This window comes from Megalobrama amblycephala, linkage group LG1 (genome assembly GCF_018812025.1).
Source record: "Megalobrama amblycephala isolate DHTTF-2021 linkage group LG1, ASM1881202v1, whole genome shotgun sequence".
NCBI lineage: Eukaryota > Metazoa > Chordata > Actinopteri > Cypriniformes > Xenocyprididae > Megalobrama > Megalobrama amblycephala.
In genome coordinates this window covers 64,073,847-64,101,721 of record NC_063044.1, presented here as the reverse complement: position 1 = coordinate 64,101,721, position 27,875 = coordinate 64,073,847, and the positions used below count along the sequence as shown (strand labels likewise).

General features: G+C 37.3%; 2 protein-coding genes across 6 annotated transcripts in view; both read right to left on the bottom strand.

Annotated features, from left to right (window-relative positions):
• Window positions 1–599: 599 nt before the first annotated feature.
• cavin1a (caveolae associated protein 1a) lies at window positions 600–23,488 on the bottom strand. The gene is made up of 2 exons (XM_048209282.1): window positions 22,461–23,488; window positions 600–3,051 (listed from the first exon to the last, which is right to left on the bottom strand). The coding sequence occupies exons 1-2, from the start codon at window positions 23,055–23,057 to the stop codon at window positions 2,305–2,307; spliced, it is 1,344 nt and encodes a 447-aa protein (XP_048065239.1). The 5' UTR covers window positions 23,058–23,488; the 3' UTR covers window positions 600–2,304.
• Window positions 23,489–24,306: 818 nt separating this feature from the next.
• Window positions 24,307–27,875, bottom strand: part of atp6v0a1a (ATPase H+ transporting V0 subunit a1a) — a 31,979-nt gene continuing 28,410 nt past the window's right edge. For 2 of the 5 annotated variants that reach the window (XM_048209234.1, XM_048209261.1), the window contains 4 exons: window positions 27,462–27,479; window positions 26,920–27,037; window positions 26,409–26,580; window positions 24,307–25,420 (listed from right to left, as the gene is read on the bottom strand). In XM_048209234.1, the coding sequence (XP_048065191.1) occupies window positions 25,327–25,420; window positions 26,409–26,580; window positions 26,920–27,037; window positions 27,462–27,479 (402 nt within the window). In that variant the 3' untranslated portion in view covers window positions 24,307–25,326. The remainder of the gene's footprint in view (window positions 25,421–26,408; window positions 26,581–26,919; window positions 27,038–27,461; window positions 27,480–27,875) is intronic. The other 3 variants (XM_048209252.1, XM_048209271.1, XM_048209244.1) reach the window with 2 other exon arrangements.

Below are 27,875 nucleotides of genomic sequence, written 5' to 3'. Positions count from 1 at the left end.
GAAAGGTCAGGAAAATTTGACCTGCATACATTAATATGTACTAATATGCACATTACTCTCTCTTTTAAGGCCAATTCACAAGGCACCTACAGACGACGTCAGACACTTTGTCGGGTTTTTGTTACCCCTCTTGGCGTCTGTCGGAGCTTGTCTTCACCAGTTGAACATTCTGAATGTCTGAGAAGTGACGTGTTATAATCTGGTGACTGTTGACGTTGGTCTGTGAGTGATTGTCGGTGCAGTGTGAATAGTCCTTTAGTTTGGCTTTTGCTATATTTGCACATACATATTTTCATGTCTTTTTCGAAGCACTAACACTGAATTTGAAAGACAATGTCCTAATGGCACTGCAGATTCCTTGCTGGTACAGCTTGATATTGCTGTGTGAGCAGTGACTGTACTGAACTATCAGTCAGTGGCCTGTGTCTGCTTCACCACAATGCAGCTTTTCATCACCGCTCACCAGAGCAATAACACAGGCGCCACTGATCTACAATGTGCAGCTTCTGCACTCTCTCTGATAAATAGCTTGGTGGATACAGAGAATGTAAAGGAGAGAAAGTATCTTTAAAAAAGAAAAGAAAAAGAAAGACAGTTTGTTTACATTGTAGTATGTTTATTCACCAATAATCAAGCCTCGGGTCTCACAGCACACAGATGGACACTTTTATTTGTTTAATAAAAGCAACCTACACCCAATCCATTTATACAGCCACAAATCTCACGAGGACAACAGTAGAGCCAATAAGTAGCTTCATTCAGACCATCACACCTAAAACTATTGCCCATGTGTGCATGAACACTGTGTATTATCATAACATACGATCATAAATAGCATGATACAAAATGCGTGCTTTCAGTGTATTGTTTGTAAAAAATTAGACTACTTATGCGATAACGTAGGTTGATTATCTGACATGAAGGCACTTAAAGTACAATGAAAGATCTGTGACTCAGCTGAATCTTCAAATAGGATAGAAATCTGATATATTTCAGTGAGCTGAATTACACAGAGACTTAGATAGATCATATCAGTAGTCTACCCCTATCAATAACCTTTTCCACAGAATAAGCCCCTGTTTATCTAATACTGTATTTATGTGTGTACCTGTATATGAAAGACAATAAACAAACCAGTCTTGCTTTGCACATTTTAAAGCGTATTATGTACAAATAGGGTAAACACAGTCAAATGAATTCACCTCAGAATGAATAAAGCTGAATTATGAGAAGCAAACTTTTCAGAGACTGATATTTTGCTTGATTTTACAGGTTTCCTAGAGCTTCTATTGACATTTACTTATTTAGATTAAAGATCAAAGGTTAAATTATGCCATCGCTAGACGTCAAAAGCAGTGATTACAAGTCTTTTACATCAAATCTGAATCAGAGAGTGAAGCGTTTGAACATCTGGATCACGTTCACGTCAGTGACTAGACCACAAAAAAATCTCACCATTGTTAAAATCTTCAGTTTCAAAAGACAGTAGGTATTTGCAGTACTTTCTTTTCTTTCCTTTTTTTTTTTTATATTTTCAAAATAATTAGACATTATTTTATCATTCACTTCCCCTCAAAACAATATTTCCATCTAACAACATACTCTCTAGCACCTCAAAGATTTCACTTTCAACTGCTTCCAACAGTTCATTCATGGCATTAAATCAAAGGCCAGACATTCAGCAAGACGCATAGGGCTTGCTATTAATTTATACTGTTGAAATCAGCAGCCATCACATCACATGATAGTGCAAAGAACACAGGGTGTTCATTAAATATGGGCACTTCAATATAAACATATATTGGCTGCAACCGGGTAGCCTTGATAACGAATTAATAAGTTAACAACACATGTCTTCTAATAGGATCTAAATGCCATGAGAGTGTTTATGAAAATATTCTTCCGGAGCACAAACCTCCTCACTTCCAATACTATAACATTCATTTGTTTTTTAAGATTTTAAACGTACATTAAGTCTTAGTAGTCAAATTAAAATTCTTTTATCCTTTTTAGTATCTTCACACAATAAAAAGTGACCGTTAGTCAATTTTAAAAACTGACAATTGAAGAAAACAAAATAATAATAATAATAAAAAAGCAACCTTTGGGTTGAGTAGATAACAAGAAATAAAGCAAACCAAATGTTCAGCCATAGGTCCAGGCGACTCCACGTTCATTTGCTCTTTAATCTGCCATCAAGCACATCTCAGTTCCCTACATCCCATTATCCTGATTTATCTCCAGAACTCCACACTTTTTTTTATCCTCCGTGTTGAGCTTTTTCCAGGACTTAACATACTGAACTTACTGGCCAGCCTTCTCCCTTGGCCTCACCGTCTCCTGGAACGCCAGCCGTGAGTGATCAGCTGCCTCTAGCAAGGCCTCCATCTCTGGGCTGTCAATACTGACCAGTTCACCCTCCTCCACCTTTGACACTAGGCCTCCTTCCTGTACCGCAAGCCCTTCCTGGAGCTCCTCATCCTGCTCCACCTGCTCCTCCTCTTCCTCTGGCTCTGGTGTGGGTTCAATCTCACCCCCACGGACCTTCTTGACGTGGAAGGTGAAGGGCGGTACACGGTAGGTGGTCGATTTGGAGCGGGCGTAGACAGTGTGGTCGGGTGTGAGTGACTTCTTCATCTTCTCTCTGGAGCTACGGATCTTTTCGCGGCGCTGGGTGTTAGGAGTCATCTTTGTTCCCAGCTTATCCATCTTCTTGCTCAGGCTCTTCTTGGTCTTCTCAAGGTTCTCTCGGGTTCTCAGACGTGTCTTCTCCAGGTTCTCTTTCGTTCTCTGTCGGGTTTTTTCCAGGTTCTCCTTGGTTTTCTGTCTGGTCTTCTCCATCTGCTCCTTGCTGAAGGCCTTCTTCAGCTCATCCACCTTCTGGAGGCCGCTGCGCTTGATGCGCTCAGCACGAGATTCCTCAATGATCTCCTCAACCTCCACTTCCTCTTCAGAGCCGTGTTCTTCCTCGCCTCCTTCACTCAGCACCTGCTCTCCTTCTTCTCCTGCAGCCACTGGCTTCTTTGAGACCTTCACAGGTTTCACTTTGTCCTGAGGGAATAGGTGAGAAAAATTAAGGAACTAAGATTAGATTAGACCAGGCAGATCAGAATATTCTTGAACTGCTAGATCTGAATCTAAGCAGTTGGTATTAAAGTTTCATAAATATCACCATTTTATAAGGGAATCAGAGAACATTTTCACTTTCAGTATTACTAAAAAGTACTGATGTGTAATAGTAAGTATGTGCAGATGTTTCTGTTTCATAACAGTGTACTCAGCAGACTTTGTTCCTTTCCATAATACTCAGGGGTTTTGTGACCCTTTTAAACAATGGCAAAAAATGGACTGCTTTGGACTATTTATTCATAGCGAAAGTTTTAGGCCTATATTACCTTGTATGCCTGTGATTTGGGTTTGTATTATTTTATGAAACAATTTTAACCCAAATCAATATTTTATATCCATATATCTTGCTGAGGTATATTTTGCAATAAAGTGGCTGGACTGCACATAATCTCTACTCTGATTTAACTTTGAACACTGAATTCCTTGTGAGAAACTAATCAACAGCTTAATAATTGTATTCTGGCTTCATAACCAGTTGGACTTCATTCGTCTCAAGACTTATAATCACTCTACTTTGTTACCCCTAAGCCTGTTCTTAAAATGTTCACATTGAGTCATTCAGTCCTTGTTTGCCTCATGCAGACAGACTGACATTTGGAATTCAGGACATGCTATGACTGGTTTAAGCGCTGGGATAGATAATCATCATGATTGCACGGGTGGAGGAGCTTTATAGTAAGATAATGAACTGATTTCTATGCAACAAGGATGAGAAAATGTCAATGAGATTAATTTGAACACTGGGCCATAACTGAAATAATACTGAAACTATAGACGACGAGTGCAGCACTCCCTCTAGAGGACACTGTAAATGTGGTGGTTTACATGTAAACTAAGAAAAACATTTTTAAAGCAAACATATTACAAAGTTTGTTTGGTTTCAATTTAATTTCATATATATATATATATATATATATATATATATATATATATATATATTTTTTTTTTTTTTTTTTTTTTTGAACAATGTCTAAAATAATATAAACATAATGCATACATAGTTCTATTATTTGAAACAAAACAACACGTTTTTAAATATTTTGAGACTGAATCAGTACTTTTTATTTTTTCAGTCTATCAGAAGACTTTGCTTCAGGTGAACCAATTCTGTTTTACCACTATTAGGCCTACATGAGTTTAAAGGGTTAGTTCACCCAAAAATGAAAATTCTGTCATTAATTACTCACCCTCATGCCGTTCCACACATGTAAGACCTTCGTGCCGATTTCAAAACACTGCTTCAGAGCTTTACGAATCAAATCAGTGGTTCGGAGCGCCAAAGTCACGTGATTTCAGCCATTTGATAGGAGATCCGAATCACTAATTCGAAACAATAGATTCGTAAAGCTCAGAAGCAGTGTTTTGAAATCAGCCATCATGAGATATTGTTAAAAAGTTATTTTGTTTTTTTGCCGCACAAAAAGTATTCTCGTCACTTTATAATATTAAGGTAGAACCACTGTAGTCACATGATTTTTTTAAAAATTTGTTTTTAGTAACTTTCTGGATCTTGAGAGGTTCGGTGGCTTTGCTCTTAATAGTGGCCTCACTGAGCCATCGGATTTCATCAAAAATATCTTAACTTGTGTTCCGAAGATGAACAAAGGTCTTACGGGTGTGGAACAACATGAGGGTGAGTAATTAATGACAGAATTTTAATTTTGGGTGAACTAACCCTTTAAAGGGAGAGTACATCCATACATGAAAATTGTCATCACATATTCAGCCTCAAGTTGTTCCAATCCTATATGAGTTTCTTTCTTCTGTTGAACACAAAAGAAGATATTTTAAAGAATGTTGGTAAACAAACATTTGACGTTAGCCATTGACTTCCACAGTAGGGAAAAAATACAATGGAAGTCAGTGGCTACCGTCAACTGTCTGGCTACTAACATTCTTTAAAATATCTTCTTTTGTGTTCAACAGAAGAAAGAAACTCATATAGGATTGGAACAACTTGAGGCTGAGTAAATGATTACAAAATTTTCATTTTTGGGTGAACTATCCCTTTAAGTTCATAATGGTAAACAGCATTGGTTCACCTGAAGCAAAGTACCCTAAGGTCCTCTGAAGGATTGAAATAATAAAAAGTACAGATTCAGTATTTCCTGCACATTTAACTAGGACTGTGTAAGTAACCCAAGACAATTATGGGATTTGCTCCAGAAAAGAACTGCTTGCAAATAAATGCACTCATTCAAGCACACACACACACAACCTTGAAATCTACATTTGAGTGATACATGAAAACATATCTTATCCACATAGAGTACATGGTTAAAGGGGGATGTCAGTGGATACTTGAACAGGTCAACAAAACTAAACATGAAAAAGCAAAATAAATAAATAAATAAATAAATAAATAAAAATAAACAGCATTGCACAGCAAAGTGAACTATGCAAACACACACACATACATAATGGCAGTATTTAAAAGTACAACACACCCTCTGGTGGTCAAAAGCAGAATTGACCTGAAATAAATAAAGAATTGGAACTTTCCTGCTTTTTGTTGTTGTTGTTGTTTTTTATCATTATACTTGTATGTAGAATTAGAACATTCCTTTTTTCTTTTTTTAATGGGGTTTCTTTGTAATGTTTGTATAGTTTGCATACTTTATTTGCTGTAGTTGTATATCTGTAATATTCTTTGCCATACATGTTTACTGCCATGAGTTCTACTCTTGTTAGTGCTTGCCAAGCTTTTAATTCACAGGCTTTTTGCACTATGCGATTTATAAAATAAACAAAATTGCTAGACTTTTTTAGTCTGGACTGAATTCAGAGTGCTAATAGAAGTCCTCGTAAACTTGCATGTGTTTCCTTATCTGGTTGTGAAGGCTGAAGATGTGTGTGTGCTTATTTTAGTCCGACCTTTCTTCTCTTTTCATTCCATCTTCCTCATTCCCTGAACAGTGCTCATTCATACTCTCCTTAACCATCACTATTCCCTCCTGCGTCCTAACAAGTTAATACTGATGCTGTCACCATAGCAAACGTATCCACTGACTGGCTCGCAGGCAGCTCAGAGACAAAAGCTGGACTGAAGATCTGCAGATATTGTGCTGTGTGAGAGACACCTAATAAACATCCCAGAGGAACTGCATAATCTTAGATGAGAGCTTTATTTTATGCCTTGGCTGACTTTGGTGACGCCTTCATCTGAGTTTAGTGGCTACTGTTTGTCTTACGGTCATTTGCAATGTCAAAACAAACCATTTCTGTTTTTTTTTTTTTTTTTAAATCCAAAAAGTTTGTCCTTATGTGAACCCTGGTTCAATAAACAGCCTAAACCTACAGCACAAGCCAGAATATAGAGGACCAGAGATGTCTGAGGTGTTGCACAATGCCTGTACACCGCAAACACTCAATCCAAACAGCCAAAGCCAACAGAGAGAGCTCAGTGTAAACACAGAGAACAAGTGAGAATATATGGAAACATTGGGGAGGAAATCACATTACTGGAAAGATTTTTTTTTTCCCATGAAAATTTGCCGGACCTCAACAAGTTCCAGTAATGTGTGTTGGCAAGCACTTCAGATTCAGGTTTTTAAAGGAATACCACATGGATTATTACATCATATTTCTGAATCACAGATATTATTATCAAGATGGAACATTAGAAGCTGTTCCTCATTACTGTCATACGTCTGCATGTCCACCGTATTAGCAGAGTTGGGTATAACACGTTACTGTAGTATAATTACTTTTCCTGATAACGCAGTAATGTAACGGATTACATTTTAAAGGTGCCCTAGATTCAAAAGTTGAATTTACCTCAGCATAGTTAAATAACAAGAGTTCAGTACATGGAAAAGACATACATTGAGTCTCAAACTCCATTGTTTCCTCCTTATATAAATCTCATTTGTTTAAAAGACCTCCGAAGAACAGGCGAATCTCAACATAACACAGACTGTTACGTAACAGTCGGGATCATTAATATGTACGCCCCCAATATTTGCATATGCCAGCCCATGTTCCCAACATTATGAAAGGCATTAGACAAGGGCAGCCAGTATTAACGTCTGGATGTGCACAGCTGAATCATCAGACTAGGTAAGCAAGCAAGAACAACAGCGAAAATGGCAGATGGAGCGATAATAACTGACATGATCCATGATAACATGATATTTTTAGTGATATTTGTAAACTGTCTTTCTAAATGTTTCGTTAGCATGTTGCTAATGTACTGTTAAATGTGGTTAAAGTTACCATCGTTTATTACTGTATTCACGGAGACAAGAGCCATCACTATTTTCATTTTTAAACACGTGCAGTCTGTATAATTCATAAACACAACTTCATTCTTTATAAATCTCTCCAACACTGTAGCATTAGCCGTTAGCCACGGAGCACAGCCTCAAATTCACTCAGAATAAAACGTTAACATACAAATAAATACTGTACTCACATAATTCGAAGCACTACAGCACATGACGAAATCTTGTAAAGATCATTTGAGGGTTATAAGCTGTGTGCTTTGTAAATGCTGTAATATATACAGCATGGCAGGGAGCACGCATGACGAACATCTTGTAAAGATCAGTTAAAAAAAATTAATTAAAAAAAAATCATTTGAGGGTTATATTAGCTGTGTGAACTTTGTAAATGCGCTGTAATATAGTCGACAGCTCATGTGGCAGGGAGCACGCGAATTAAAGGGGCGGCGCTGCCTAAATCAGTGCATTGTTAATGCACCTTTTTAACACTTTTTATGCCTATTTATACCAAAACGTTTTATTTTGTATTATTATTACCTACCTTTTAATTTGGTCAGAATCCAAAAATCTTTTCTTTTTTTTTTATTCAATCACATCTCATGAATTATCTAACTATAACCAACGTTGTAAACATGATATATGATTCTCCATGAGCTCGATGTGGCAGATCTGTAATGGGAGCGGTGCTTGCTTTCTGTTTATAACTCATTGACATTAAGAATAAAAGGTTTGTTTTTATGATGCTCGGCAACATACGCACTGCAAAGTTTGAGGAATGTCAACTGCATTTCATCATGGAAAAATAAGGTTCTTCGTTTTTTACTGCGCGCAGTCTCACTTTGATGGCGTTCACGAACACAAGCTGACACATGCGCACTAGAGAGATTCATGCTTGTCTAGTCTTTTTTGCTCAAATAGTTACAATACAATGTCTTTGTACTTGTTTAAAATTAGAGTTGCTGGTATCTTTTAATCCCCTCAAACAGCGCTCTCGGTCGGCTATTGTGTTTGTTGTTACTCTTGTTCTGTCTTATCCGTTTCTTTTCAGACTGAAACAACAGCCCGTTTAGTGCTGCACCTTGTGGACAAACTAAATTAGTGCAAAAACTATTCAATGCGCGCGTGCAAAGTGCCTTCAGTTTATATTGTTCTTTGCGGTTAGAAAAACTGTGCTGCGCGCGTACACTATACGCGTTCTCTGCTGATGATTACAGCGTCACGCGCACTGTACGCCTACCCTTATTTAATAGGAAGTTAAATATTCACGCTATTAATGGAAAAAAATTATGGGGTAAAAATGAGCTGAAACTTCACAGACACATTCAGGGGATGCGGCCCGCGGGCCGCCTGTTGAGTACCTTAGACTTATATTACATCTTGTGAAAAAGCATTGTTGGGCACCTTTACATTTATGTAATTTGATTACAGTTACTGATGTCAATCAAATTACGTTACTTGCGTTACAAGAAATAAAATTAGGTAACGTGCATTTCTAAAGAAATCACGTTTGGCGCGGATGCGTCATTATGAATCACCGGAGAACGCGTGGAGGAGGATATCCTGCTCCCAAGACGAGCGCGGTCCAACCTCCTGAACAAGCTAGATTGGATTTTTAGGCGATTTGTTCAGGATCGGGAGAGAAGGTAACTTCTGAACAATACTGTTTTCAAATGTTATTATAAATGTTTTCAGCATTTTTTTTCCATGTCTTTAATGCAGTTACATACAAACATAAACACAGTTAAGCTACCACACTACACACAGCAAGGAATGTTTAAGATGTGTCCGAAACCACTCACTCGTTCTCCGATTCACTAATCCCTATATAGTGTATGTCATCTAAGTGCACTATATCTGCAAAGAGTGAACGAAATGAAGTGAGTAAATTCGGAGGCTGATGTAGACTATAACTGTGCGTCGGAGAGCTGGAGCTGTCACAGAAACGGCTCAACACGTGATAAAACTAGGCCTACTTTTATCCTACATGTTATTTTATAAAATAATATTTATAATAATCATAATGACTTTATTTTGTAATCATACATAGGCCTGTTTTCATACTTCTGTAATATTTTTCAGTCAATATTAAATTACAGAAAGAACTATGAGTTTCAGTTTGTTGCGTATTTTTGTAGGTTTCAAAGTAACTTGAATGTAAAGTAATTAGTAATCTGATTACTTTTTACATGCAGTAATCAGTAATGTAATCAAATTACAATTTTAATGTAGTAATTTGTAATGGATTACTTTTTTTGAGTAACTTACCCAACACTGCGTATTAGAACCACCCGTAAACATTAAAGTAAATTGTAAAGTAAATGTACATGAGTGCTTTCAAGTCAAAGAGTTAGTTTGTCCCGAATGCTGACAATTCTGCTTATTGTACACTTGAAATTAAACTGAGCAGCCATGTTGTCAAAATGTTGCCCATTCGCATGGATCACAATAATGACTAAAAATGCTGTATTCTGCTGCCAGGCCAGTAGTTGGCGATGTCACTTTGTAAAGAAACACTACACACCTATAGACTGAACACATATCATCATGCATGTGCATGAGGTCACCGTTTTCACAAATTTGCATTTTTATTGTTTACAATGAAACAATAATGGTTGGCCTATTGTTTTTAAAAACTTGCACTTTGAAACCCATTTTTAAAAGATTGCATTTTCAAAATGCCGTTGTGGTGCAAATGAACAGCCAAAATGCATTAAAAGTTTCTGTTTTAAGTTGAAAAATTGTGTTGTGTAAGCAGCCCCTTATTGACAATTGCAGGGCTGCCAACAAAGTTCTCAACAAAAACTGACACTGATTAGATTAGATTATCTGATGAACTGTTTCATGTACAAAGCTTTACATTCAGCACAAAGTCATCTTCTCAATCGATTTCTATTCAAATGTATCTACCATTCCAAGATGGCAGAGCCAAATGCAGCATCTACATAATCTCTCTTGGCTAGGCAGGCACCTTTTAATGCAGCAAACCATTGTCAAAATAACTGAAATCATAACATGATTTCTGACCAAAAAGAAATATGAAAGTGCATACTGCATATTACTGAAATTTATACCAAGGCCACAAGTCAAATGCTACTGCTAAAAAGGTCCAAAACGACACTAATGCACACAGTAAATTACACTTTTAGACAGATTCTTGTAAAAAGATTTAATTATTTTAAATATATCAATTTTAGCAAGTCAGATGCCTAGAGTTGAGTCTGTGGGTATAAAGCTAAAATGAACACTTACCAAGCACCAAATACAAGTTAAATTTGGCTTTGGTGTGTAAATAAAATGTTTGCCAGTTGGCTGTTAACTTAATACGTGGTTTATATGTAACTTTTTCCTTAGTGGGAGTAACTTTCCAGAACTACACACATGTGGAGTACCTTTTTCATTAAGTGACTAAAACAACATGTGAGCAGCAAAATCACATTTATTTTTCTGTACAGATGCAGTCTCGGATATAAAACCGGGAGTAACTGCACTATTTTCCACTATAATGCAAGGCCATAAGAAATTTATTTACGTATTTATTTTAAATAGCTATTTAGTGTAAATAGCGATAGATGCTATTTACACTAAATGAAAACAGCATATTTTCTTAGCCATAGATGCTATTTACACTATGTGCAAATTTTCTTAGCGATATGATACACTAGGTGAAAATATCGATAGATTGTATGTACACCATGTAAAAGTATCAGTTCTTTGCAATAAGAGTAAATAGTAATTAGATGCTAGCTATACATTATATTGGCAGATACTATTTGCACCTCAGTATTTTTGTACATCAACAGGATGCAATAATATCATAGAGTGTAAATGATTATATTTATTAAAATTATTAAATGGATGCTGCCTTGGGAGAATAAATACCCTCCCTAAATACCTTCCCCTAACCCTACCCAATAAACACTTGTTCGCAGTTAATTTCTAACTTTTAGAACATTATTTAATGTTATTTAATTTAAAAAAAAAAATGTATTTCTGATGTGATATGTGATGGGAAAATGGAGAAGAGTGAGCTTGACAAAAGGTGGATTCAATGGCCTTAAAAACATGGTCTGTGAGCGGCCCGAGCGGCCCAAGTGGCCCAACCTGACATTGGTGGTTGAAGCTAGTGTAAATAGCGTTTACCAACAAGGGACGCTATTTGCACTTATAGTGTAAATAGACACTCCAATAAAGGTTAAATAGACAATGCAAAATGTGGTTTCATGGCTGGTAAGAGATATTTGTGGCCATTTCCTCAATTCATTCACCATTAGCAGCCAAAAAGATCATTTTGGACCCAGGGCCAGATTTTCATAAGTAATCTGATTGAATTTTGGCCATCAGATTGGATCAAATCTTGAAAATGGGTTGTTTAAAAGGGGGGGGGGAGGATTCTAAAATCAGATTAGATCACAAAATCCAATCTTGGTTTTGATCTGGATCAAATCATCAGTTTGTGTTGTTCAAATGTTTTTAGTAAGATTGGGATAGCTTTGATCCAAAAAAAATCAGGACTATACTGATCCCAGAAGATGGGTGGATTTCAGGAACAAAATTTAATAAAACTTTAAAACTGGTCAAAAAAATACAACATTTGTATCATGTAACATTATTTTGTTTTGATTAATTATTATTTAAATGATTACATACATACATATATATATATATATATATATATATATATATATATATATATATATATATATATATATATATATATATTTTTTTTTTATTAGTAACTATTAAAATAATAAATTAGAAGAAGACATTATTACATATTTGGCCTTTCGGTAGCCTACAGTACAGTAAAAAAAAAAAAAAAAAGAGAGAGAGAGAGAGAGAGAGATTTCAGATTTCACACCAAACAGCTGTCAATATCAAATAATAGTACAAACAAAAATATAATATTTAATTCAAAGTGTTTTTTTATCACTGTTTGTAAACTTGGCACAATCAAAAAAGATGAAGAGATGATGCAGAAGAGATGAGTTTCTCAGGTGAACATTATGTAAAGCTTTTCTGAGAGAATGCAATTGAAATGGCACAACGGCACAAAAGTAAGATGGATTACCTGATCCTGGATCGAAAAACATAGGATTTCCAAATCCAGATCATTCTGATCCAGATTAAACATTTTGGACAATTGGCCCAAGGTTGCAATTATATAGCGCGGTACAAATAAAGCAACCATAAACAGCACATTAACACTGCTGCCAGTGTGTCTGCTGCTGTATAATACCCTGAAACTCCCGCTCAAAAGCTCTGTGCTAAAAAGACCGTCAGCCCACTCTGTATATATAGAAGGATCCCTATCCTAACCCCCTAAAAGAGGCAAACAATTACACAGATTACCAGCTATCTGTGGACCAATGCACCATGACAACCGTTACCAAGACAACAGCAAAAACAGTTGGTGCAGTAGTTTGCATGACATATCCAGCAAAACAAAATCAGCCGGTGATGGGTTGTGACAGCTGTGTGTGTGTGTGTGTGTGTGTGATGTTGAAAGGCATGTTAAGGTTGAGACACTGAGCAGCTGTTGAGTTCTGTTGGATTCAGAACAGCAGCTGTACAGGAGAACTCCTGCTGAGAGCGTGAAACAACTTTAATCATGAGTTTAGTATGGGTTTCATCATGACAGGCATTAAAAAAACACAATCTCTCTCTTGCATAAGAGACAAGATCTGCGTTATGTCAGTCAGGACACCACATGCACTTTAGGGGCCAAGGCAGCATCAAATGAATCCATCAGGCACTGCAACACACTATGGGTTCTGTCTCTCATTGGCTCAAGGCTAAATTAAACTACTGCGATTGAAACAGGAGCCAGACGCTGTTTGCATGCTTCTGCATCTGACAGCTTCATAATGTCAAAGAGGTAAAGGCTTTTCACCCAATAACCTCCTTTACCTGTTTGTACATATCATAATACATCTATGCCCACACACACATTAAATATGATCAACAGTGACATTGAAGACTTTTACACTGCTACAAAAAAACATTTACACTGCATTTGCTACCACCCTGATGCTCTTAACAAGCCAAACATGCTTTTGTTTATGCAAGAGTTCAAGTGGAAATGTGTCTTAGGGAGTGAGAGAAGTTGAACTGAAATGGACACCATTCAGTATAATTGGGGTAGAATGATTCCTAATCCAGGTTTATTAGAACTGAAGGTGAAACTTATCTTCAGATTTTAGATTTGCATTGCTGTGGCTCTGGTGCAACCGTATCAAGTGTTGCTCAATACTCATCTGCAGCCCGGCCCATGCAAGCGATATGGAAGTATGTAGTAATTCCAGAACCTTGGAGAAAACATCTGTAATACACAATCGATGTGACACACATGCAGGTGTCCTTTCCCTTATGTCATATTTGATATATTATCTAATATGTTAAAAAAATAAAAGTGGCCAGTGCCCACCTCTTCTGACGCTTAATAACACACACACACACACACACGCGCACACACGGATGGAAACTCATGCCTCATTTATCCTCAGCCCATTCATCAAACATCACATTCTGGCCTGGACTAACACGCAATACGCAGTCTACCTACACACACGCGCTCACACTGAACACACACTGCTGTCTGGGTACATATGATACCCTGAATTCAGCACAAAAATAGAGCAGAGACCAGCAAACCCCTATAAGTCACAGCCACACCTCATCATCTTCTGCCTAGCAAACCACTACCCAACCAACACCTCCAACAACACCTCTTAGCACTTAGCATTTTCTTACCAGACTACAATAGAAATGCATGCAAGCCCACCATATAAGAAACAAAAAATCATGCTTTTGTAAATCAATTATTATGACATAAAAAGCTAAATTCTGGCTTAAAAATCATAATTATTACATAAAAATTCTAAATTATGACAAAGTCACAATTATGACATTTGAAAAGTCATCATTTTGAATTTTTAATGTCATAATTATGACTTCTTAGTATGTCTAAATTAAGATTAGGCTAAATTAAAAAAAAAGAAAATTTAAGGGTGTGGAAATGAGCTTCACTAGAAATAACACACTTGTTATAATATCCCTGTCTGTGTGCACAAGGAAGCTAATGGCATTCAGATGATGTCTGTCCCCAAAATAGTACGTTTTGACATGCATGTTCACCACAGGTGCACAGCTGCAACAGGAAATAACATTTTAGACAATGCAGTGAAAATGGCTTAACATGAGCTACTGCTACCGAGATGACCAAGAGGTGGATGTATTTTCACCCAATAAACTAAAAACAACTTCATGGAGTTGTGTCTGTAATTTCAAATATTCTGGTACTGACTTCCAAAATTTCTTAGAATAATGTAAATTCTGAATAAATCAATTAAAATGGTCACCTTTTTGTGTTATTTTATACCATAGGAAATATTAATGGGTGAAAAGGAAAAAAAAACTGTACGATTTCTAAGACGTTTTCCTCATAGGGACCAAAAATGACCCCACAATTACAAGGATTTCGGATATTGTCATCTTTGTGTGGACATTTTGTCCCCATAAAGTCAGGTATACCTGAACCACACACACACACACACACACACACACACACACACACACACACACACACACACACACACACACACACACACACAGGCCTGTCACCTACAGGAGTCCAATTTTACAGGGGTAATTTATGTAGACCTCGGGGGTCTGTGATTAGATATCTGATAAATGCCAGTAGTGTAACCTGCAGCTTGAGTGGACATTCCATCAGAGAAGACTGAAACTGAGACTTCATGAGCAATTAAACACACACACACACACTGTTCAAAAGTTTGGGGTCAGTAAGATTTTTAGAGACTATCCTCCAAAAAAACAACCCTATAGGTCGTTTTTTCAAGCACCTTATTACGACTTATATTCAAGTATTAAAGTCATGCGCCCTCTAGCTGGTGTAAAAATAATGACAGTGTCGTGTTACATCTGTCGCCATGAAATGACGTATGACTATCGTTACCAATCAAAATGCGTGTTCATTTAAATGCAATGTGTGGACTTTTTACACGGTCCCTTACCCACCATTTGTCCTATTTCCATTTAGCACTTTTTTTTTTTTTATTAACAACTACACCTACCCAATCCCTAAACCTACCCTCAGTGATTTATAGTGCATATACATTTTATGAGTTTCCTGGGATTGAACCCACAATCGCATGATTGCATATTGCTGTATATTGCAGTGCTCTACCAATTGAGCTACGCGAAACCTGAAATATGATGCAGATAAAAGGGAACAATGCATTAAAATGAAAGTGTCCTGTTGGCGATAGGGGCGCAACTTTAGTAAACGCTCCTATGGGTTGTATTTCAGGGAAGTGACAAATGACCTATATGGGCGTATTGGTTGGAGGACATGTTGGATTTTTAATGTTTTTGAAAGTCTTACCAAAGGCTGCATTTTTTTGATAAAAATTATAGTCAAAAGAGTAATGTTGTGAAATTACATCATTATTCCAGTCTTCAGTGTCACATGAACCTTCAGAAATCATTCTAATTTGATTATTTGATGCTAAAAAACATTTCTTATTATCAATGTTGAAAACAGTTGTGCTGCTTAATATCTTTATGGAAACTGCAATAATTGTTTTCATGACTCTTTGATGGATAGAAGGCTCAAAACAACAGCATTTATATGAACCAGAAACATTTAGTAAGATTATACTAAATCTTTACTGCCATGTTTGATTAATTCAATGTATCCAAAGTATTAATTTGATTAAAAAAAGATAAAACATAATATTGAACTTTGTACATCCGCCATTGTCACTGCATATTAATGAAAATGACAGCGTACGTTACGCACAACACATTATTCAAACCAATAGGTTTGAAAATAGCCGTTGCATTTTACCACGCAGCATTGGTCAATCTAGCAACAGTAAGAAACCAACATTTCCTCAATTATTTATTTTAAGTATTAATTTGAAATGTAAATATATATATATATATATATTACTGATCCCTAACTTTTAAAAGGTAGTGTATACAGTGTCCATTGCATTTAAAAGGCTATCATCACAGTGAAAATCATTTTTAACCCTAGAAATAATGTTATTGTAGTAAAACTAATAATATATATTTATAAAATCCATGATATTAATAATATATTAAATAAGTATAAATATTGATACATAAATTAATAATTAAATAAATGTAACAGTAATGATCATCAGGTTTTACACTTGTGGAGTTCATGCAGTTTCAGTGCATACTAAATTCTATTGGATTTACAAATTCAATGTCAGTTGTTATACTGATAATATAATTTTAATTGTTTATATTCATTTAGGAAAATACAACACACGCATTTTCAGTTTCACATGTGGTTTCAGATATTTGGACCCCACTGTATTTACAAGGGCACATTTGCCTACTGGTAAACAAATATTCATATCTAATCATGCATTCAATTATAATATTTGCATATTTACATTCACTCTATATACAAATGAATACATCTGCAATGCATATGTTTTTCAGCTAATGTATATTTCTGAGTTTGGAAAGAAACACAGAAAGTGTTCTATGTATGTGATCCCTCTGGTAAACCTCCTCTGATTATCCCTAACAGACCATAATGATCCTCATTATCATCTGCCTAGAGAAATGGAAATAGGGAAATAGGTTCACAAGCCAACAGAACACTTTGCAAATATACCAATAAATGACCTCATTCACTCTTGTCATCTTCCATCTTTCAGCTCCATCTGCATTAAAAACATTAGAGACCATTTACATCACCAATGTTTTCCCCCTCCAGCCTCTCAGAGCAGCGCTGGAAGGAAATGACTCGTTAGTGAGGCTAAATGCAGTAACGCTGGTGTAGAGTAAACAACAGCAAAGTGCTGGAACACGCCGAACCTCATCCGGCATGTTACATTAACATGAGACGCTTCTGTTTAAATGCAATAAGGTCAGATCACTGACTGAAAGGCATAATAACATGACAACACAAATAACATTTACGGGCACAAAATGACTTCTGTGGATTTCAAAGAGTCATTAAACAAAATTATATTTATTACATGCTGCTGCTGCACATGTAACATACACGAATGAACCCCCGTAGCAGATCTATACAGGTGGAGCTGGGGAAGGTGGAGGTAACTAAAAGCGGCTGCAGACTGCAACACTACCAGTATTTGTTTGAATGTTGAGCCACAGCTCATGCAACAGCAACCAATCAGCTGTGCAAGGTAGATAATGATTTGACCACTTTCAAATGAGTTAAGAACCTATCAGTCTAGAGTTTCATGCCAGGACTTGGTGAGACTTTCACGACACACAGAGAAATTATTTTGTCTCATTATAACAGCACAAACAACTTAAAATACTCAATTTATGGTCATACAGATAAGAGTAAGACATCATTCGAAACTGTAGGTCTATTTTTATTTGTGTACACCTACAATAAAAACAAAACATTGTGCTTTTGTAAAATAAAGAAAACAAAAAGGATGCCGCTTTCTGCCGTCACGGTTTCTTTTCCATTGTGTGTGGATCGCTTGTGATTGACTGTATTTGTTGTCTGTTTTACCTGGTATTAGGATGCATTTTGGTTGATTGGATCACAGGTGGACGAGGGAGACACGTACCCGTTTACACTTGGTATTTTAATCCATCTCTTTTGTCCATTTTCAACCACTTCTGTCCTGATTTCTTCGAGGGATGGGTCAACCACATGACTGTCTAGTCAAATGCGTTTTCGACTACCTTTGGAAGTGGTCAAAAGAGGACAAGCTCAAAACGGGACGTGTGAGGAGTCGCCTGTCAATTGCGTCATACCTGCATTACCCTCAGTTTCCGGTTTTATTTTGTAGTTTTGATACATTTATAGACAGAAAACGAATTGTTGTTATATAGCTCAACACGTTTAGTCTTACTGTTTAAATCTAATTTTCTTGATTTTTTGCGAGTAGCCTACCATGCTTTACCATGCCTCTGAGAAAAACACTATTTTGTATTATTTTGCCGCCGAGCAAACGCACAGAGTAACGCTATAACATAATTTTCAGCACAGTCAAATGTATCTAATATGATAAACAGAGCTGTGTTACCTCAAACTCATGACCGGAAAAGCAGAAGCAACGCCGGCGACTGTGTTATAATAAAAGTTCTACTGCTCGTGAGGTGTGTGTTGCGCAATCGCTCCAGCGGCCTCGTTCAGCTCCCACAACACTCGGTCCTGCTCTGCTTCATACTACAGTAATGTTAATAATCGCATCCATGATCATGATTTCTTCCCGACTCCAGTCCCTATTCTTTTGCACCGTCCTTTGAGGTGAAGACCACATGTCCCAAGATTCCGCACTCAAACTTGGCGTCATCAAGCTACGCCTTTGTTTTGAATAGGCTTCTAGCGACCTCTAGCGGACAGAATTATTACATACTGCACCTTTAATGCTGTAAAACGTAATATTAAATGTTTTTTAAATCTATTTTATTTAGAATATATTTTTTCTATATTAACAAATGACTTATCGTCGGATCTCTGACAAAGCTAGTTGCAAATGTCCAGCGGTACTTCTAAAACTGAAAGGTTCTCTTTCTCTCTCAACTGACGGTAGTGTCATTATGGTAGCCTTGCAGACATTACCGCATTCTGCACTATAATTAGAATGTAAGGGAAAGTTTCAAGGGGGGTGGGGGTCTCAGAGTGAGCCTCCATCCATACTGCGATCCAGCACGCTCTAAACACACTTAATACGACTCCAACAAGCTCACTTGACTCTCTTCACACCTGCGATCCACACAGCAGCAACATGCTACACCCTACACACTGATCCAGCACTTGAGTAAAACACTAAAGAAAGTGTCTCTACATACGAAGCGTCTTGTGTTATTTTCAGGGTAACTAAATACGGTTTGCAGTTTTGGGACATTTGCACAAAATATTTCAGCACATAAACATTTGCTAACCTTATTTACTAATTACTACAAGAACCTTAGTTCCACAATTTAGTTGAACCAAACACTATCCTCCAGTTTCATAGACAAGGCAGACATTAAAGCAGGGGTGTCAAACATACGGCCCACAAAGGTGTCCAATCTGGCCCGCTTCCCGCAATCCGGATGATTTGAACTATAGGCTAATAAAAAAAAAATAGAGATGCTCTAGTCCACTAGTCATGAATCCAAACGTTTTTATTTATAAAGCGACAAGAATATTTTTGGTGCGCCAAAAAAACAAAATAACGACATATATAGTGATGGCCGATTTCAAAACACTGCTTCAGGAAGATTCGGAGCATAATGAATCAGTGTGTCGAATCAGCATGTCGAATCATGATTCGGATTGCGTGTCAAACTGCTGAAATCACGTGACTTTGACGCTCCAAACCACTGATTCGAAACGCTGATTCGACACACTGATTCATTTGTGCTTCGAATCTTCCTGAAGCAGTGTTTTGAAATCGGCCATCACTAAATAAGTCGTTATTTTGTTTTTTTTTGGTGCACCAAAAATATTCTCGTCGCTTTATAATATTAATATTGAGCCACTGTACTCACATGAACTGATTTAAATATGTTTTTAGTACCTTTATGGATATTGAGAGAGGAAATGTCATTGCTCCCTATGGAGGCCTCACGGAGTCATCGGATTTCAACTAAAATATATTAATTTGCATTCCGAAGATTAACGAAGGTCTTACGGGTGTGGAACGGCATGAGGGTAAGTAATAAATTACATTATTTTCATTTTTGGGTGAACTAACCCTTTAATCTAAGCCCTGTCTGTGAAACCTTGCCTAAATGTCACAAAATAGCAGTTCCATGATTATTTAAATTATGACATGGCCATTCTTTTCAGCTTAAACACACCTCCTGTCATTGTAAATTAAACTTGCAAAACCCTAATGCAAAAAAAAAAAAAAACAACAACAACAAAAACATGCATAATTATATTTTTGTTATTTACAACTTTCCAATAAAAAATGAAAATTATGCAGATACCTGATTTGTATAATTCCTTTAGTGAATCAGTAGCTAAAACATGATGCGAAACAGTTCTTCCTATTCCCATCCTGACTAAACTAAACTTAGAGATGTTCATGTAAAACTCCTTATTCTATTGAAGTACAGTAAGTTCAGTTATGATAAATAGTGTGAGCGGACCAATAAACCATATAGTGACTGGGCTGTATGATAATACTTGAATACTTGAATCTGCAGAAATCAATGAATCTGTTTTAAATTACAGGAGGATTATAATTCTATTGACGGGTACGCAGTAATTATGCAGAAGACATCTTAATGTCTTCATTCAATACCCTCAAACACCTGCCAACTATCTGCCAAAGCCAACCATCTCACACACCACAGAGAGAGAGAGACACATTAAGGAAAAAGTATAGGCCTTCTCTTTGTGCAGGCAGTGTACAATTACCTCATTTCCCAGAAGGCACATGTACGTTGCTAAGACATCTGTGAAAGAGTGCAGTGCATCATTTGGAAAGCATTGCCGTCTATTTTAAGCATCATATTTGCAAATAAACACAGTAATTAATAATATTATAAACATAAAAAATTTGGGGTCAGTAAGACTCAAGAAGAAATTAATGCTGCATTAAATTAATCAAAACTTTTACATAGTTACAAAAAATTATGTCAAATAAATGTAAGAAATGTTTCTTGAACAGCAAATCATCATATTAGAATGATTTGGATCATGTTACTGAGGACTGGAGTAATGATGCTGAAAATTCAGCTTTGCATCACAGGAATAAATTACATTTTAATAAATATTAAAATAAAAAACAGTTATTTAAACTGTAATAATATTTCAAAGTATTACTACTTTACTATATGATTAAATAAATGCAGTCTTAGAGAGCATGAGACACTTTTTTTATAGACATTCATATAAATCTTACTGATGTGACCCCAAATTTTTAACCATAGAGTACATAATAAATTATACATTTATTACAAAAATATGTACTGAATATTACTCTAACATCTGACAGAGAAATCTTTCAGATGAAAGAGTCCACATCGGATGATTTCTCTGCAGTAGATTTGGTGCAGGAAAAAGAGATAAATGACCAAATTCCCAAGGGAACCAGCAACTACTCCATATCTAGATCCACTGCTTTGCAGGAATGTAAATCATAGACTATTTTACACAGGAATCTGTCTTTTGGAAACTCTGCTGTGTGGTGTGTGTGCTCTTTTGAGTTATATTACATATATTTCTACAGACTTCAGCTAAAAACCTTAAATAAAAAGCTAAATTTTGACATGGATGCAATATTTGCAGTATAGAATGGAATGTGCTGATCCAGCATTGTTCAGAGGTCGATGTGAGGTGAGTCAGGAACCTTTGAAGGTTCACATAGGAGTGAACTGACACTTTATGATACTGAGTAGGGAATTCAAGGCCAAACCCTGCAGAGGAATCCATGTGTACTCCAAAAGAGACCTGGGAAGGAGGATTGCAAATACATGCTCATGCAGCAGACCCTAGTAAAACAACATGAACATGCTAAAACAGCAAATTTCACTGTTTAATTGTATTATAAAAAGCTAACTCAAAGGTAACAATTTAAAGTCAAGATATAGTTTAAGGAACATATGGTGGTCTTGGGCACTGCCATTTGTTTTTGTTTTTTACTAACAAACAAAGTGCCCATGCTAGCAAAAATGACTGCAGTCAAACAATGAAAATTAAAAAATCCGATCTGGCCACATACAACTTGCAGTTTTCCACAGCTGTTCTAAAACAAAACAAAACAAAAACTGGATTACCTATACTAGAATGGCGAGGAAAAAGACCACAGATCAAGCTTGCATAACCAACCAGAATTAGTTCCAGTTCCAAAATCAGAAGGTGGTGTAGTTCCTTGGTTAGAGTTGGGAATGGTAACCATAATACTTAAAGTTCAAACCCTGCAAGAAGTGATTCATGCAGTTGAGCAAGTAAATTACTCCAGGTTGCTCAAAGGTTTCCTTAAAGTCACTTTGAAAGGAATTATGTGCTAAAAGACTAATTAGTAGCTATTAGTTAGGACAACTGAAAGGAGATGGAATGCCATGTCTGGACATCAAAGACTTTGCAATCGTACGCTCTGTCATGCACTCATTACTCACCTGGAAGATGAGCACTTTGAAGTTCTTCCTTTTGAGGAGCTCATGTTCATTGTTCTCTAGTTTTTTTATCTGTCCTGCTTGCTTCTCCAGGTCCGTGCGCACGCTCTTCACATTGACGTTCACCTTCCGAACTTTGTCCAGGAGCTTGTTGACTGTCCCAGCCGTTCCAACGTGACTCTTCGCCAGCTTAGCCAGCTCCGTCTGGATGCTGCTCATGTTCTTCTCCATGGTCTCCTGCTTAGCCTCGAGTCCTGTTTGAGTGTGTTGGATCTGGTCCACCACACCTATGATTTTGTCTAGGAGTGCCAGGACCTTCATGCCGGTAGCCTGGGCCTCAGACTTCCCAGGGTCACCGCTGCCACCTCCATCGAGTCCTGGCCCCAACACCAGGTCCACCTCCTTCGCTGGGTCACCATCATCATCATCATCATCATCATCGTCGTCATCATCATCATCATCATCGCCTCGTCTTGATTTGAACAACTTGGTTGTCGTGGCAGGTTTGGTGGAAGACGGCACCAAGGCGACCTCCTCGTCGTCATCATCAGAGACTTCGGCAAAGACGGCGCGCTCCAGTTTGAAGTCTGTGTCGGCCATGGCTTGGTTTCAAGTACACTCTGATGAATACACACACAAGCTTACTTGCAGACAGAGAGCAGAAGCACGCACACACGTGGCCTGGTCTGCAAGAATGCAGTCCTAGGGTAAAAATAAAGCACTATAAAAAGACTTGAATGACAGTAGACACCCAACGATCAGAGCTGAATGACTCCAACTTGCAGGCGACAACCTTCGGCAACTTTCCTTGACTACTTTGAACCAGTCTTTTAACAAGTCTTACACCTGTACTACCTACTACCACTACGTACTACTCTCTAGGTTTGCTATATTTCCTCAAACTTTTCCTCCCTTCCTCTTTCCCCTCAAGTCTACTCTGGGACGTCAGCCAGTCGGTGGAAGAAGACTCTCTCTCCAAGGTGTGTGTGACCACAGCTCCCTGTGAAGCCCGCCCGTCAGGTCTTCCCTTTCCCTCTTCAGTCCAGCCCCCTACCAAGATCACTTACTGTAAGGTCACACCCATGCTGACCCTTTAAGGGGAGTCTCCACCCTCCCTAGAGCCTGGCAAGGGACACACGGACACATACCTACCCACCGACTCACTCACTTACGCAAGGGTGTGAGACAAACAGCTCAAATCGATTTATGAGTCATTAAAGCGTAAACCTGATCCTGAAAATTACGATCAAAGACACGTGTTATTAGAAACACCATAGGAATTACAATAAATGAGGTAGATAGGACAAATTTGTAATTGTAGAACAGCTACGTTTTAAACTTTGTGTCCCAAGAGTGTTGATATTTAGTCCAACAGCAGTGAGACGTTTTTGTTTGTTTCGCTCTGTGAGCGGTGTGGAGCAGAAGCGGAGCTGTGTGATTTTGACTGGAGCGAGGGGCTGTTTTTTTTTTTAAAGTTTGACGTTTGCTTTTCACTCCAGCATCACCTGGAATGGGATTTCCCTCTGTAGTAAGTGGGAGTGATTACAGAATGCTTTAAGAAAGGAGAGGGGAAACTGCTGTTGCTCCACTCACACGTAAAGCTTGATACTGTAGTTTTTATTTTTATTTTTTAAGTATTTTTGTTTGCAGAGAAAAAAAAAAGACAAAACAAAACTGGTCAAATATCAATCAGAGCGCAGCAATGAGCAATTTTAAAAATTAATATTTTAGGTGTTATATAATCATGCCATATATTAAGAAAGATTATTATATTTATTTTACTATACTTTTAGACATGATTTATCAACATTTATCATCACATACAAATAAGGAAAAACAAAATTATGAGTTCATATCCAGTCCTTCTTTATTGACAAACTAAACAGACACAATCACTCAGCTTCACTGGCTGCTTCTACTTGGTATAGTTAATTTCTCCAAGACTAAATGTACTGCATCTGACATCTACTGTAGCAAGCAAACACGTTTTCTTCAAGAGCCATTGCATATGCATGTTGTAAACTCAATTATAAACAACAATCAAAAAAAAAACTGGAACTGGGCACTGCAGCAAACAGATTCATAAGGTTAACATAGCTTAGATGTGTATTTGCCTTTAATTGTCCAAAGACAACAGCAAAAAACAAAAAGAAAACAGAAACAGTTCAAGACCAACTAAAATATAACTACTCTTTACTTGTGTTTGCAAAGGAATGAAAAGATCTGCATTACATCTGGAGGATTATCTGCAACTGTTATTCTGATATGCTTGATGAGGAAATCATCATCTGCATGACAGAAGCTTGTAAAATGGCATAAAATGAAGCTTGCTTTGCTGCATTTGAAATGAGGTCCCTTTGCATGAGAACTATTTTATAAATGTGTTCAACAAAGGATAAAAGATACATAAAAAACAAACTCTAATAATTTAAGATACTGGGGAAAAATATCAGAAATAGACAAAATCTCCACCTGTACTATAATGGTATGGGAAACTGTAATGATATAGTGCCTTTATTAAAGAGTATGTACAAATTTGTGAGGCTTTTATGACAAAAAAACAAGCTGTTCATTCTCCTGTGTGCTGTATGGTAACACCACTTAAGTTTGTATTATTACATATCAAGTAAGAGTTATGAAACATTGCGAATGTGTTATGCAGATTATTTTCAGCTCAGCTTATACTAATTACTTTTAGTTTACTTTCTTGAAAATTATTCCATTAATGTCCTGATGTAGAACACCTGAGAAATTTAGAGCCTTACAAAGTCACAGTGTTCACACAAATCATAAAATCTCGCACGCAATCTGATTGGCTCCTGTAGTTTAGAGGTGTGGCAGTTGGGAAAGGAGAGAATGTGGGTGTGGTTTAGTCTTCAGACTTGCCCTCCAGAATGCCGTCAAAAGTGAAAGGCATGAACTTGAAGCCTTGTCCAGTGTAGAATTTATTCTGAAACTCCACCCTGCATAAATGAAGTAGGAAACAAAGTCAGTGATTTACAGTTCTGAAGTAAAGGAAATAAAACAAAATTAAATGGTGGTACCTCTAGCACCATATTTAAATTGCGCTGTCACTGTCCAAAAGAGAGTACTTATTCAGTTTGGTTTTAAAACATGGACTTTTGGTTTGGCAACTTGTCAGGGAGTGAATTTGATTGTAGAATGCCATTCCCACACATGCAAATAACTACACTTTGCGTGTACAGAATAAGATTAAAGGTGCGTAACTTTTTTTGTGTTCAAAATTTACAAAATTTAAATACTGAGCGAATACATCATGAATCCTTTTACCAAAGCGTATTTTTGTCTAATCCTGAATCACTACGGTGCACCTATAATACGTATTTATATTCGGACTATTTTAGACTTGTTTGCGTCGTAACGCTGCAGAGTAGCCCAGTGCCTGTGTGACTTGTCATAGGCCCTGTCCTAAATGGCACCCTAAACCCTCACGGTCTTCCATCTGCACTTTCGAGACATAATGCATCTTTGACTGCCGGGTAGATGTTCTCTGTGTAGCTCGCAGACTTGTGGGCTCAGCAGAAATGTGCATCGAGGGCCTTAAAGGGGGTGCTCGCGAACACCCTTCTGAAAGCTAAAACGACAAATGGGACACCCTACGGTCTCATGGTCTTAACGGACATGCACACGCAGCGGCCATTGTAAGTCCACAAGACAGAAAGTGCACATGAAGTGTACCATTTGGGACAGGGCCATAGACATAAACAGAGAGAAGTAGCTCCGGCTATAATGTCCTTCCGCAAGACGCATGCAGTTTTGTTTATTAACCACTAGAGCTCCAAAAGTTACAAACTGCTGCTTTAAGCACTTAAAAGAATCAATCTTTTTTTTTTCTGCAGTCTGTATGTAGCCATTGATAAGGGGCAATCAGTTCTTTAAACTGTTTAACTGTAATTTATAAAGGCAAGCATAGTGTGTGTGTGTACTTACCAGTGCAATCTAAGAGCATGAAGGAAGGCAGACAGTCCTTCCATGATCAACAGAATAAATACTGTCAGTGTAGCAAAGAAGGCAAAGATAATTGACAGGGCAAAGAATCCACCAAAATTCCTAGAAGCAAGGCCCATGTGCATCACCATTGACCACAAGACCTCAGAGAGCTCTGTAAGAAAAAAGAAACATTTTAAGAAACACCTTGTAAACAATTACTTATATTGAGATGAAAAGCATGTCATTACATTTGTACAGGGTTCCCATTCATGGATTACTTGTTGGAATGGAATTTTATGAATGAATTCATGATTGGAGGAAGGATTTTACTTCTTTTACAGGGGCTTACATTACCAAAGTCTATAAAGTAGAGCTGAGCATTACCAAAAAATCTTATATTAACTGCAGAAATTTCCATTTATTTTACAGGCCCAGATATGACCAGTTTTCAGGTTTGTATTCGATACAATAAATGTGCAAGCGTGCGTGTGTGTGTGTGCGCATTACTTACGGGCATGGGCCAGACTCAACGCCCAAAGTCGTAGATAAGAGGCAGTGTTTGAGATGCAGCCTAAGCAGTATTCTATTGTGTGAATGGCCTGATGCACTGCTTCATCTGCAAAATTAAACTAAAGAGAGAGAGAAAGAGCTGTTCAGACTGATGAAAATGCATGAATCAAATCCCACTCCCAGCTCAATCACAGCATGATTAGCAGCCCTGAATCTCACAGGCACAAGAACAGAATCACAGGCCTTTCAGATAATCAGTATCATTTGGTGTGATATAAATCAGAATCGGCTCACTAGATCGTTCCCATGTAATGGTGGCGGCTAAAAATAAGAAAAATGGATGTCTAGAAAATAATGTACTGGAAAAGAACCGAACAACAACTATAGGAGACCACCAACACTGAAGCCTGCAGGAATACACACAAGCCGCAGAGCAAGAGGATTATACGGGTGATGGCGCACATACACACGCACACACACACACAAATGTAAAAAAATGATAGAAAACATCTACACAGAGTCGAGAAGGCTGTCTGCTCTTACCACTTCTTCCTCTGACTGCTTGAAATGTAATCAGAGACATGCACAGACAGACACAAAGGGTTAAAATAGGGTTAATGACAGAGTTAGAATCTGATGAAGAGACAGTGAAGGGAAAAACTGTTAAGTTCACAGAAAACGCAAAGAGCTAATGACCAACACATTTACTGTCAGTCACAGCAAATTACAGTGGCCCCAAAAAGTATTCAGACACTTAAGCCACACCTACAAATGCATAAATCCTTGAAATAACAAAACAAATGGCATTTATTTTAAAGAAATACATTTCAAGTATAACATATCAGAAAAAGATTTGTTATAAAATAGAGTTTTAAAAAAGTTTAAAAAAGAAATTTTTTGTTTGTCAAAATTGGCACATAATGTGATGAACAACCACTGCTAGGACACCTTTGTGAA